This window comes from Stigmatopora argus, chromosome 5, assembly GCF_051989625.1.
Source record: "Stigmatopora argus isolate UIUO_Sarg chromosome 5, RoL_Sarg_1.0, whole genome shotgun sequence".
In the NCBI taxonomy this organism is placed as follows: domain Eukaryota; kingdom Metazoa; phylum Chordata; class Actinopteri; order Syngnathiformes; family Syngnathidae; genus Stigmatopora; species Stigmatopora argus.
The window spans coordinates 12,590,057-12,602,319 of NC_135391.1; the positions used below are offsets into that span (position 1 = coordinate 12,590,057).

The window sequence follows — 12,263 nt, forward strand, 5'->3', positions numbered from 1 at the left end:
GAGTGGTTAGCGCGTTCTGGGGTCCGGGGTTCAAATCCAGGTCGGTCCACCGGTGTTAAGTTTGCATGTTCTCCCCGGGCCTGCGTCAAAAACATGCACGGTAGGCTGATTGGAGAGTCTAAATTGCCCCTAGATTTGAGTGTGAGTGTGAATGGTTGTCCTTTGTCTCTTTGTGTCCAAATTGCAGACGATTTGTACAAATTTGAATGTCCAAAAATGATCTATTGATCAACACGATTGGAAAAAGCTGTCAATTTATTAATCAATTAATTTTGGCAGCCTAGTTGGAAGACATACTGGCCCTCCGGATGAAATCGAAACTACAACGTGGCCCGCAACAAAAAATTAGTTTGACACCTTTGCTTTACATGGTCATTTTTGCAAGAAAAAAAGCCTTACTATACATGGTCATTTTTGCAAGAAAAAAGCCTTACTATACACCAGGGTTCGGGAACCTTTTTGACAGAGAGAGCCATAAACAATTCATATTTTCAATTGTTATTCATTGAGAGCCATTCTCAGAATTTACTAAAAGTAAAAATACATGAAAATGCGTGCATTTTTAGTCATTTCATCGCTTTCAAAGTAGAAAAAGTCTCGGAATTCTTTTGACAAAATTGTTACCCTGTTGCTAATCAATGGGATGCATGCATGCAGAAAGGTTTAATCAAAAAATTGAAGATTAAAGCGACTCTAGACGTAGTGTCCAGATTTTAGCTGACAGTTTAGCGGAGAGCCATACGCACCCATCAAAAGAGCCACATGTGGCTCCCGAGCCATAGGTTCCCTACCCCTGCTATACACGGTATTTTTTGTAAGAAAAAAGCCTTACTATACATGGTCATTTTTGCAACAAAAAAGCCTCACTATACATGGTCATTTTCCCCCAAAAAAGCCTTACTATACATGGTCATTTTTGCAAGAAAAAAAGCCTTACTATACATGGTCATTTTTGCAAGAAAAAAGCCTTACTATACACGGTCATTTTGCAAGAAAAAAAAGCCTTAGTATACACGGTCATTTTTGCAAGAAAAAAGCCTTACTATACATGGTCATTTTTGCAAGAAAGAAGCCTTACTATACGTGGTCATTTTTGCAAGAAAAAAAAGCCTTACTATACATGGTCATTTTTGCAATGACCATGTATAGTAAGGCCATGTATACATTAGTCATCTTTGCAAGAAAAAAACATGGTCATTTTTTCCCCAAAAAAGCCTTACTGTGGTAAAACCATGGTCGTTTTTGTAAGAAAAAAGCCTGACTATACATGGTCATTTTTTCCCCAAAAAAGCCTTACTATACATGGTCATTTTTGCAAGAAAAAAGCCTTACTATACATGGTCATTTTTGCAAGAATAAAGCCTTACTCTACATGGTCATTTTTTTGCAAGAAAAAAACCCTTACTATACATGGTCAATTTTGCAAGAAAAAAAGCCTCACTAAACATGGTCATCCTAAATATTCATGGGCAAAATATAATAAACATCAGTCTGTGTTTCAGATACTATTTTAGACCAACAGAGAAGGCCTTGCAGGCCCTGATGGTCCACCACTGAGTTATTGTATACATACAATACAATGAAGCATTCTTTGCGTGTCAAATTTTAAACTTTTAATGGAGTCAGATGGCTTGGAATAATGGTGAGTTGATGTAAAATACTAAGTCAAATGTTACTCAATATTTAGTGAAATTGGTTTACTAATACGTACTGTTTTATAGCTTCAAAACATAGACAATGAGTTGGGAGGACAAACCACCTCTTGGAGTGTGGTAATCAAGCCACCATCTTTTCCGCTTTCAATGTGGGGGGACAACATGGGCGTGGTTACGCCTATTGTCGAAGCAGATGAGTTAAGTAAGCGCACGCGCAGTAACCGTTCCTTTTGGAAACCCTTCCTATGCTAACGTTCGACCAGCACGCCATCGAGGTAAGGAGTAGAGCAATTCACTGGCCTAAATGCGTTTTTATCACGCTATCGGGAAACTTTTCAGCAATCAATTGAGCCCAAAATGCCAACAAATCTCTTAGTTTAATGCCAGGTTTAACACACTGTCGACAATTTAAGTTTGGGCTTTGTGCCGTATGTTACTAGTTGGCATTAGCGTTAGCGTCACGATTTGACTTAAAAACTATGTTATCCGTGTTCTCTCCATTATTGAGTCGTGGAGCAAGACTTTAAATTTAATCAAACAACGCTGAGACATCAACCGACAGTTTGCTGGGTAAATGCTCACTCTAGTTAGTTCCTGTTGAGTTGTAGGGAATGATAGTTTTCATTGCGAGTGCTGAACACCCGTTGCCGATTTGTAATGGTTCTGTTTTTACAAAAAAAAATACTTGTACAAAACTGTTAAGCCAACTTTCTCCTAGCTGTTAACGTCAGTCTGTATATTAAATCGCCGTATACAAAACTATTAAGCCAACTTTCTCCTAGCTCACTGGTGTCAAAGCGGCGGCCCGGGGGCCAAATCTGGCCCGCTGCGTCATTTTGTGCGGCCCGAGAAAGTAAATCATGAGTGCCGACTTTCTGTTAGGATCAAATTCAAATGAAGATTATACATGTATTTCCTAATTTTCCCATTTTTAAATCCATTTTTTTACTTTTTGTGTTTTTAGTTCAAAAAGCATTTAGTAAAATCTAAAAATAAATATATTTTAAAAAATTCTGTTTTCCACGCTAATAGTATTGAACATATTCCCAAAAATATTTTATTTCCTTTTGAAATGAAAAACAAATTATTAGAAGATATTTTCCCTCATGAAGAAAAAAAAGCTCAAACAAACATTTTTTTTAGATCTATAAAAACTGAATATTTAGGGATTTTGATAGTTTTTTTAAATCCAATTTAAATAGAAAAAAGTATCGAAATATTATTTCAAAAATGGTCCGGCCCAACGTGAAATCGAGTTGACGTTATTGCGACCCGCGAACCAACCCGAGTTTGACACCCTTGTCCTAGCTGTTAATGTCAGTCTGTATATTTAATCGCCTTGTCTGGAAAAGGAAAAATAGCACTTGGCACTCGCTAACTAATTTTCATTCTTTATTTTGATCGTTTATTAAATTTCTTGTAAGATTTCTCTATCCTGTAATTGTTTGGCAACCCCCAAATACCTTGGTTAAATCAAGTTTTCCCAGTTTAGCATCAAGATAAAACTACTTCCCCCAAAAAACAACTAAGCCTCTCTGTTGAATCTCCAGGCTCTATATATGCTAACTTATGCTTTTTTGTGTGCAAGTTTTCCCTGTTTAGCACCAAGATGCAGCTCTTCTAGCATGCCTAGACCACTCTTGAGGTTATCGAAGAGTCTGGGCCAGATCAAGGTAAAACTACTACCCCCCCCCCCCCCCCCCCCCCCCCCCCCAAAAAAAAGTTGAATCTCCATTCTATATATTCTAACTTTTGCTATTTTTTTGCATGCAACAGGCCTGAGATCTTCCTTGCAAGTTGCCCACTTGAATCATATGGTGTCTGTACTTCTGAAATCCAAATTAAATAAGCCTAAATCATCATGGTGATGTTTCACTGGCCATTCATTTCCACAGCTCTTTGACTAAATCTTTAAGGTAAGAAGGATCTCAGTTAATGTTAGAGCAGGAATTCTAAGTGTTTATACCCCAAGTTTTTTTTATTTTTTGTGTTTATTCCCCCAGCTTTTCTAAGTGTATATACCCCATTTTTTTCCTAATTTTACTTTCTAAGTGGTTTCCCATTTTTTTCTTCTGTTTATTCCCCCAGCTTTTTTTTTTAATTTTATTTTCTAACTGTATATACCAAGTTTTTTTATTTTATTTTCTAAGTGTATATACCCCCAGCTTTTTTTCTAAGTGCTTTCCCATCTTTTTCTTCTAATTTTATTTTCTGTTGATTTCCCCCAGCTTTTTTTTAAATTTTATTTTCCAACCGTATATACCAAGTTTTTTTTAATTTTATTTTCTAAGTGTATATACCCCCAGCTTTTAAAAAAATATAACTAAGTGTATATAGTTTTTTTATTTTATATTATAAGTGTTTATTCCCCCAGTTTAATTTTATTTTCCAAGTGTAAAATTGTTGTGAACCTTTAACTAAAATGTCTTGTCTTATGTCTACAGGTGGACAAACCAGAGGAAAGACTGGCTACACCAATCAACACTTCAATGTAATGCCAACCAAGTATGCTAAAGTTGAAATGTTCACCTGTAAATAAATTTTTTTAACTTGCATTGTTACTTGCATTTTTTTGTTAGATAAAGACAAACACATGTATACATTGAAAAACTTTTATTTTGAAAAACTTTCGAGATAGGTTCGCGCAGGCCCTCCAGCATTTTTAAAAATTCAGTTTTGCCTTCATCCATTTTCAAATGGACGAAGAAACTCCCCTTGGCACCAGGTGGAATTCTGGAAGAAAAAAAAGGGGGTCAATACATAAAGTTAGGTAAAACACCATTCGCAAGGTCTTACCTTTTATTTTGAAAAAACGCATAGATTGGTTCTCACGTAACCACCAGCACCGAAAAACGAGGGGGTGCGTCAGCTATCTGTACATAGGCAGGAAACCTTGTCCCCCCCCCTTGGGTGGAATTCTGGAAAACAAAAAGGGATCAAGGCACAATAGATTAAGTTAAAGAAATACAGACTAGGGCCTAATTAAGTCAAATTTAACTTTAAAAACACCTACATTTAGCTTTTTTTCTATAAAACATCAAAAGGGTACCCATTATTCAGACACTGCAAAAGGCAATATTAGACACTCCTGATGGTCTGGTTTTCTTTTTGTCTGCTGCAGAGAGACTAAAAAATGATATCTATTTTTCATGTTTTCCTCCACAAACAAATAATCAGGATGTGGTGGGAAACATAGAAAACACATTGGACATGGGGCCCACAAGGTACAAATTACATGAAAATAATAAATAAAAACCTACTTCTGCCTTGAGTTTTTCAGTCAATTATTTCAAATCCATTCATTCTTAAAAAAAAAATCCAAAAAGCTTCCGTTTTTCTCTTATGCCGAGTCAAAAATGACACCTGCACTATTGTTGAATAAATGTCTCACTTAGGTTTTGTCAAAACCACATTTCAAACTAAAGAAACGGTCGAAGCCATGAGGTCTTTAAGAAAGTTAACGGGGTAAAAGTACATAATCTATTTGAGTGCACAGTTCCACTACATGGCAGAATTTTTATTTTATTTCAATTACCAATTTCATCATACGCAGTTATCTGGGTATGATGACAGTTAGGCTTTTGTTGAGTCAATGATGACAAAGCCTATGTTCGATTATTATTTTTAAGTTCAGAAAGATGTGAAACTCACAAGCAGAAGCTACTCCTACACTTGCCACTATAGTATTTTTTTAAATTAAATTCAATTCAATAGGGATGACCCTATTTTACAGTTTTTCATTTATCTCAGCCATGTCTGGTCTACATTAATCGCGATAATCGAGGGATTACTGTTTATTCCTTACACAGCCACTAATGGCATTTGTGTGGGTGACTTATCCACAGGTTTTTGCTATTAAAAAAACACCAAACTAGTCAGTGTTTTCATTCAAACGTTGAATGTATCATGATGAAAAACGAGCCAATTGCGCAAAGCCTTGAATACTGAACGCTGACGTTTAAATATTACACGGATAGAGAAAAACGGAACTATTTAAAAATGACTCACTTTGTTATGGCGTCGACAAGATGCCCCTTTCTGGTCGTTTTGGCCACATTCTTGATGTTTCCCAGCAGTCTGTGCTCGTTGAGGGACTGAAACACACAATAGAATGATTTCTTTTTAAACAAAGAGCGATCGGTAACGCAATGTAGCCAATTTGTTTGCAAACATTTTGCTGTCTGCACACACATGGGGCTACATCACGTCAACGAATCATGCTCTTATCACTCTTAAGACGAGAACTGGGGCTTCGAAAGCCTCAAATGACAACGTACCGAATGTGCTGCATCGTCCTGTGAGAAGTTTGTCAGGCTTTCTTCGGCAAATCGGCACTTTTGAGCTGCTCTGCAGAGCACGCCCGTGCTGCCTCCTGGCTCATCAGCCATTTTGGGGTTTGACGTCGGCTATTTGAACTGTGACCTCGGCCACGCCTATTAAAAAGAGACACACACAAAATATAAATTGTTTTCATAGTATCGTGCATTAGTCAGTGTGTATGTGTGTGTGGGGGTCTGTAAATGCTTTTTGGTTGGACTTTAAAAAAATACATTGTTTTCATAATAACATGCATTAGTCAGTGGGTGGGGCGGGGCTGTAAATACGTGTTGATTGGGCTTTCATACTGAAAAAAAATACATTGTTTTCATCATAACGTGCATTAGTCAGTGGGGGGAGCTGTAAATATTTTTTGGTTGGGCTTTAATCCTTTAAAATACAGTATGATACATTATGAGCATTGTGATGACGTGCACTTTAGTGTTTTTTTTAACTTCTAGACATTTAAATGATACTTGGCAGTGGTGTGCCGTCAGGGCCTTCAAGGCCTTCTCTGCTGGCCTAAGAAATATCTGAATCAGACTAGAAAAGGAGGAAAGAAAGGAGGATGGATATTGTGTACAGGTAAAAAGGATTTTTGGTGAGTAAAATATGGATATATTCCTAAATAATATTTCAATTGTATGAGGTTATTATTGATTATTTTATGTGTCGCAAGCTGTACCTGCAGTAGAGGTTTTATAGTCATAAAATAGTTTTTGAGGGTTGGATTGATTCGCTGAAGGTGTCGCTAGGAAATTCACGGACCGCCGCTGATATATATGTATGTATATGTATATATATGTATATGTGTATGTGTATATGTGTGTATATGTATGTGTGTATATGTATGTATGTATATATACATGTGTATATATATGTATATATGTGTATATATAATATATATATACTATGTATATATATGTATATATATATATGTATGTAGATGTATATATATATATGTATATGTTGACAATTACAAACCTCTCTAATCTTTTCAAGTAGGATAACTTGCACACTTGCCCACTTGGTGGTTGACTAAATACTTATTTGGCCCACTGTACATACATATATACATAGTGGATTTTCACATTTTCTATGAACTTTACAAAAATATACATATATCTTTTCATTTTTTATTTTTTTTACTTCAGTGCTGAGTCCTAGTAGCAAGCGGAGGTCAGGGGAGTGGCTTCCGCTTGCAAGTTTCAGCGTGGATTTTCACATTTTTATGAACTTACAAAAAAAATGTAATTGACAAAAGAACATTTCCCCCAGAAAAAACGTGATGTGATGAAACTGCGATATATATATATATATATATATATATATATATATATATATATATATATATATATATATATATATATATATATATATATATATATATATATATATATATATATTATATATGTATATATTTTATATATATATGCGGATACACACATGCATAAATATATATATATATATATATATATATATATATATATATATATATATATATATATATATATGCTCATCATGAACAATAAACACTTGTTCATATTTTCTCATTATAATTAAGTTTGGCCCTCAGAGAACCACATAAGGTTCCCCACCACTGGAAAAAAAACAAGGATGAGAACACTTGTGACTATAAATGCAATCAATGATATTGCACGACACACTTTTTGTTGTTGTTGTTTTGGAAGCAACGAGAGGACTGGTGATGGGTCAACATATTACAGTAGCGAGAACATCACACGCGTCCACATTTGTTGACAAAACGAGAGAAAAAGAATCGGACTCGCGTTAGTGTTAAGGCATCTCATTGCTAGCAAATAAAGTGTGGCGGGTGTAGATTGGGTGCGATGCACACCAGGTTAATGCTAATTGTGTGTGTGTGTGTTAAAAAAAATGAACTCATTGACGCTGTCAATGGCTGCTGTGGAAGAAAAAAATAAGTCTGACATTGTTAAACAATACTCCCACATAAATTGTGTTCAAAATGCAGCCGGCGCAGAAAGGCAGAAAGGCCCCAAGGGGCACTTTGGCTGAAAAGTCCCTTTGGGAGAGGATCAAGAGCATGGCCAGGAAACGGCTGGAAATTGGATCACCGGACCGCAATTTAGAATTCGATGAATATTTGGAGAAATGTTGCCCACTAGCTAACATTGTTGCAATAGTTTGTCATTTTGTGAGGGAGAAAGATAAGGCTTCAAATGCGTGAAAAACAAGGGTAAGGAACAAGAGTGGAGCTGGTGGGGGGTAGTGGCCCCAAGGTTGTGGTTCAAAATGGGACAAAAAGATAAACCGGGCCGCGTTCGGGATAAACACTAATACATTTTTTTTATTCAGCTCACGAGTCGTTTTAATAAGTTATTAAGCTTGCCATTAGTTTAGTAAATTTAGTTATAATCGCAGTTTTGGGGCTAAAGAAAGAGAAAAAAATAGTTCTGTGAAAGTAAGGCAATAGTATTATTAAGATTAAAGCCATAAGATATTTACTAAAAAAATATTACTAGATTGAAGTTGGGATATTACGTACCTTTGTTACGTAATTTCTATTGATGCAGTGCAGCTAATTGAGTTGCAACGTGCAAAATAATTGATTCTAATAATGAGATAATGGGCTCAACTTTTTCATCAAAAGATTTTTCTATAACATTATTCGGTGTGATGAATTGACAAGTTGGCATGTTTTCAAAGATCATGCATGCTGATATGTTTCTTAGTACTAGGGGCAAAGAAAGCTACCAAGGAAAATTATGTTCTACATGTCCAGATGGCATACTTCAAAATGACATAGCTGTAAGCTTGTATCAAGGATTTGTATGTTACGGAATAATACTTTGTTGAGTTGTTATTTGGTTTTAAGGGGCCCGGTCATATTCCCCACCCCCTGGCCGGCTCTGATTTGTTCTGCCACTGGAGGAGCGTGTCAGTGTTTTTGCAAAAACACAAGGAACATTAAGTAGGTCTTTTTGGTAAAAAAAAAAAGTGATCTAGCGTGAGCAAAGTTAGAAAAAAAGCAGAGGCGGGCCAACAGGAGTGGCCACTTCATGTGCTAAGCTGGCGTTTCATTGGTTGTTGTCTTTTATAAAAATGTATTAAAATGTTTGTTTTTTCTTTGTTTTTGTTTTTTGCTGGCCGGGCTGGAAGTAAAGCCGCCCGCTCTCCATCCTCCATCTTAAACATCCGGATACATTCATGTGGACACCTGTAGCCAAGCTTTCAGAACAACATGTACTGGTTGTCGATGGCCCGCTTGCGTCCGCGCTCGGGCTCCAGCTCGTAGTCCGAATCTCGCCGGGGGATGACGGCCGGGTGCGGGCCGGCGTGGCGGAGGGGCGGCCGCCGGCCCGCTGATTCGCTGCGCCGCAAGGGGAGCGGGGCGGCGGCAGCGGACGGCGGGGCTACGGCGGCGGCGGCGGCGCGACGAGGTGGCCGCAGGCCAGAGACGCCCGCCGCCGCGCAAGAGGATGACGAGGACGAGGAGGACGATGACGAAGAGGGCGGCTGGCTGCAGCTGTGAGGCCCGCTGCAGTGAGCCAGGCTGGGCTCCGAGTTCCAGCGGTGCAGGGAGAACGGCATCAAGAGGGCGCCAGAGAGCCGACCTGGGATGAAGAAAACCACGTCAGGGCAACGTTTCCCCAATCAATGTGCTTTTATCGCTACATTTTTTGGATATAGTGCACTAATTGTTATCAATGATGGCGCTACATGTTGACCGGAGAGAAACTTGAATGATGAAAAAAAAAACACCAGATGATTTTTTTAAAGATGTGTAAAAAGTGAAGAAAACGTCCATAAATGTCGGTATTTCGGAAAGTTTATATTATTGTAGCTAATCCAAAAAAGCGAGCACCCCAGATTGGCAGCCCGTCCTCATGATGTCATAATAACATCGACCTGTGCTCACGTCTATCAGTGTTTATTGTCACATATTATGCAGCGTGCCTCCTTATCTTTGTTTACTTTTCTATTTATAAAAATTTGAACTGCCCTATGTGTGTATTACACTGCGCCTCCTTAATTTTTGTTTATGTTGATCTTTTTTTCATTTGTTCATTTCTTGGATTGTGATGTGCCTTGTATTTGTTTTGCTGTATGTTTTTATTGTATGTTTGTGATAGTTAAAAAAATGCTTTATGCCCAATGATCAAAGTAACATCCCAACACCATAAGCAGTGTTATTTTCTGTATTTAAACAGCATGTCCTCCATTATTAGAGGTGTGCAATCTTGCATACTTTGAACCACCTTCTTTCACGTAAAGATCATTTACACTAGGTGTCGTCTGCCCCTTGAGTTAGAGGTCCAGGCCATTTGAACTGGGAGGCGCTTGCTGTCAATAATTTCCCAGTTCAAGTTGGACTTCTATGGCCATCAGCGGCAAAAAAATCAAAATATGTTGATTGACGGCCATCCCTCACCTTGCGAAGGGGGGCTGGTGCCGGCCACGACGAAGCTGGAGAGCGTGACGGCGCCGGCGGCTCCGCACTCGAGCGGGATGGGGAAGAGGCGGAAGTGGCTGAGCATTTCCACGACGGAGGGGAAGCGCAGGTGCTGAATCCTGCACTGCCCCCACTCGGTCAACGAGAGGCGCAGGTGCTACACACATACACAATTGGGAGGTCACAACCCGAACAGGAATGGTCGAGCTCTGGTTCCGCGAGACCAACCTTGGCTTTTCCTTGGTAGTTAAAAGTGAGCACGTAGTCCCCTCGCCGCGTCTCGCTCTGACGCACCAGAAATACGCCGTGGCCCTCGGCCCCCGAGCTCTGAACGAGGTGGGCCGCCTTGACCCGCGAGATGTGGCCGTGGAACCACGGGTAGGAGAAGAGGAAGTGATCCGTCTTGTGGACGAGCGGGTCCGGCAACGCCAGGCTGAGCGGGCCTGAGGAGGAGGAACGCGACAATCGGTTGTCCAAGTTGACGGCAAACGTTGCACGTGTGACACAGACGAAAGGAAAAAGACATACAGCTAATTGTGACGGGTCGCCCCTGGGGTGCCAGGTGGGAGGAGGCGGGCCGCCACTCGCTTTGACTTGCTAACTCTGAACTGGGCCTCCGATTGGTGGAAACGGCGTTGTCGGCAGGGGAGGGGAGGGGTTCCATATCCGCGCTGACCGACCTGAACAGGACACATCACATTTTTTGGACGGGAATATGAAGATGAATATTGGGCAGAGGCACAGTGTGAAGTGATTTTAAAACTGCTTGCGGTGCTATATTCATTAAAGTCTTTGTTTTTAAACTGCCCCAGGAGGAGGGCTCAAGATCTCACACGCTTTGTCATGGGCTAAAGCCGCTCAAGTAGTAGTTGTTGATGTTGAGGTCCTAGTTGTCTGTCAATTGTGAAGTGATTGTATCGAAACTTAGTAGCTACCTCACATAGGCCAGGATCTATCATATGTTCACAAATTTTGATTTTTTTGGTTGATGATTGATCAATTGCAGACTAATTGGTGAATGTAGATTACAGTCAGTAGAGTGCATTCGTGCACAGCGCATCAACATAGTTCCAAAGGTTAAGTTAGTGTCAGATTGAATCAAATCAAAGATAATAACTATAAGCAAAACGTTGGAAGGTTGAGAGGTGGATTTTTGTGATCCAAATACCAATGAGCATCTTTAACAGAAGCGAAGCGACATTTGTAAACAAGTGTGTTCACCAAATGTCACAATAATTCAAACTATTACAGTCAAGGTAGGATAAAAATGCGTCTGATTTTATCATCGCACCTGCTTTGGTTATAATTCCTAAATATTTCATGACAGAGCGCATTTCCTCAGGGTGTAATCTGATTTTTATCCAGAATACAAGGATGAACTTTAACCTCTTGAGTGTGTGTGTGCTTGCGTTTGCTGGACATCTGCAGAAATGAGAACGGCTGAGATATTCTCCTGTGCATAGGAGACCTCCCCCACACTTCCTTACACGCACAGCATGTCTGTCCGCTTCTTCCATGAGTCCAGTTTAAGTCTTTTTTTTAAATTGAGATGAAGTCACACTAAATACCATATTTTCCCCACTATAAGGCGCAAATTAAAAACTTCAATTTTCTCAAAAACCGGCAGTGCGCCATAAAATCTGATGCCCTTTTATATAGATCAATATTGGTAAATGATTTAATAAAATTCCCTTTAGCACAGCTTCATCTAGTTGATGTCTAAGACTACCTACTACCACTATTACTACCTCGTCTACTACTAATACTACTGCCGCTACCTCGTCTACTACTAATACTACTGCCGCTACCTCGTCTACTACTAATACTACTGCCGCTACCTCGTCTACTATTAATAC

At 39.1% G+C, this 12,263-nt stretch overlaps 2 protein-coding genes and 1 long non-coding RNA gene across 4 annotated transcripts in view; 1 reads left to right on the top strand and 2 right to left on the bottom strand.

Moving 5' to 3' along the window:
- The first annotated feature begins 1,543 nt into the window (after positions 1-1,543).
- Positions 1,544-4,210, top strand: LOC144074985 (uncharacterized). The gene is made up of 4 exons (XR_013300433.1): positions 1,544-1,930; positions 3,244-3,328; positions 3,432-3,571; positions 4,100-4,210. It is a non-coding gene; the product is annotated as an uncharacterized LOC144074985 (long non-coding RNA).
- Positions 4,211-4,253: 43 nt separating this feature from the next.
- LOC144074984 (peptidyl-prolyl cis-trans isomerase FKBP3-like) lies at positions 4,254-6,714 on the bottom strand. Of its 2 annotated transcripts, XM_077601713.1 has the most exons (4): positions 5,933-6,714; positions 5,664-5,749; positions 4,452-4,573; positions 4,254-4,388 (listed from the first exon to the last, which is right to left on the bottom strand). In XM_077601713.1, the coding sequence occupies exons 1-3, from the start codon at positions 6,041-6,043 to the stop codon at positions 4,525-4,527; spliced, it is 246 nt and encodes an 81-aa protein (XP_077457839.1). In that variant the 5' UTR covers positions 6,044-6,714; the 3' UTR covers positions 4,254-4,388; positions 4,452-4,524. The 2 variants fall into 2 exon arrangements, 1 of the variants encoding a protein (XP_077457839.1); XR_013300432.1 differs by lacking the exons at positions 4,254-4,388; positions 4,452-4,573 and adding an exon at positions 4,700-4,718.
- Positions 6,715-7,442: 728 nt separating this feature from the next.
- The window catches only part of sh2b3 (SH2B adaptor protein 3), a 35,615-nt gene continuing 30,794 nt past the window's right edge, over positions 7,443-12,263 (bottom strand). Inside the window, exons 5-8 of the mRNA XM_077601444.1 lie at positions 10,936-11,087; positions 10,636-10,850; positions 10,387-10,564; positions 7,443-9,568 (exon numbers count right to left, since the gene is read on the bottom strand). Coding sequence (XP_077457570.1) covers positions 9,186-9,568; positions 10,387-10,564; positions 10,636-10,850; positions 10,936-11,087 — 928 coding nt within the window. The 3' untranslated portion in view covers positions 7,443-9,185. The remainder of the gene's footprint in view (positions 9,569-10,386; positions 10,565-10,635; positions 10,851-10,935; positions 11,088-12,263) is intronic.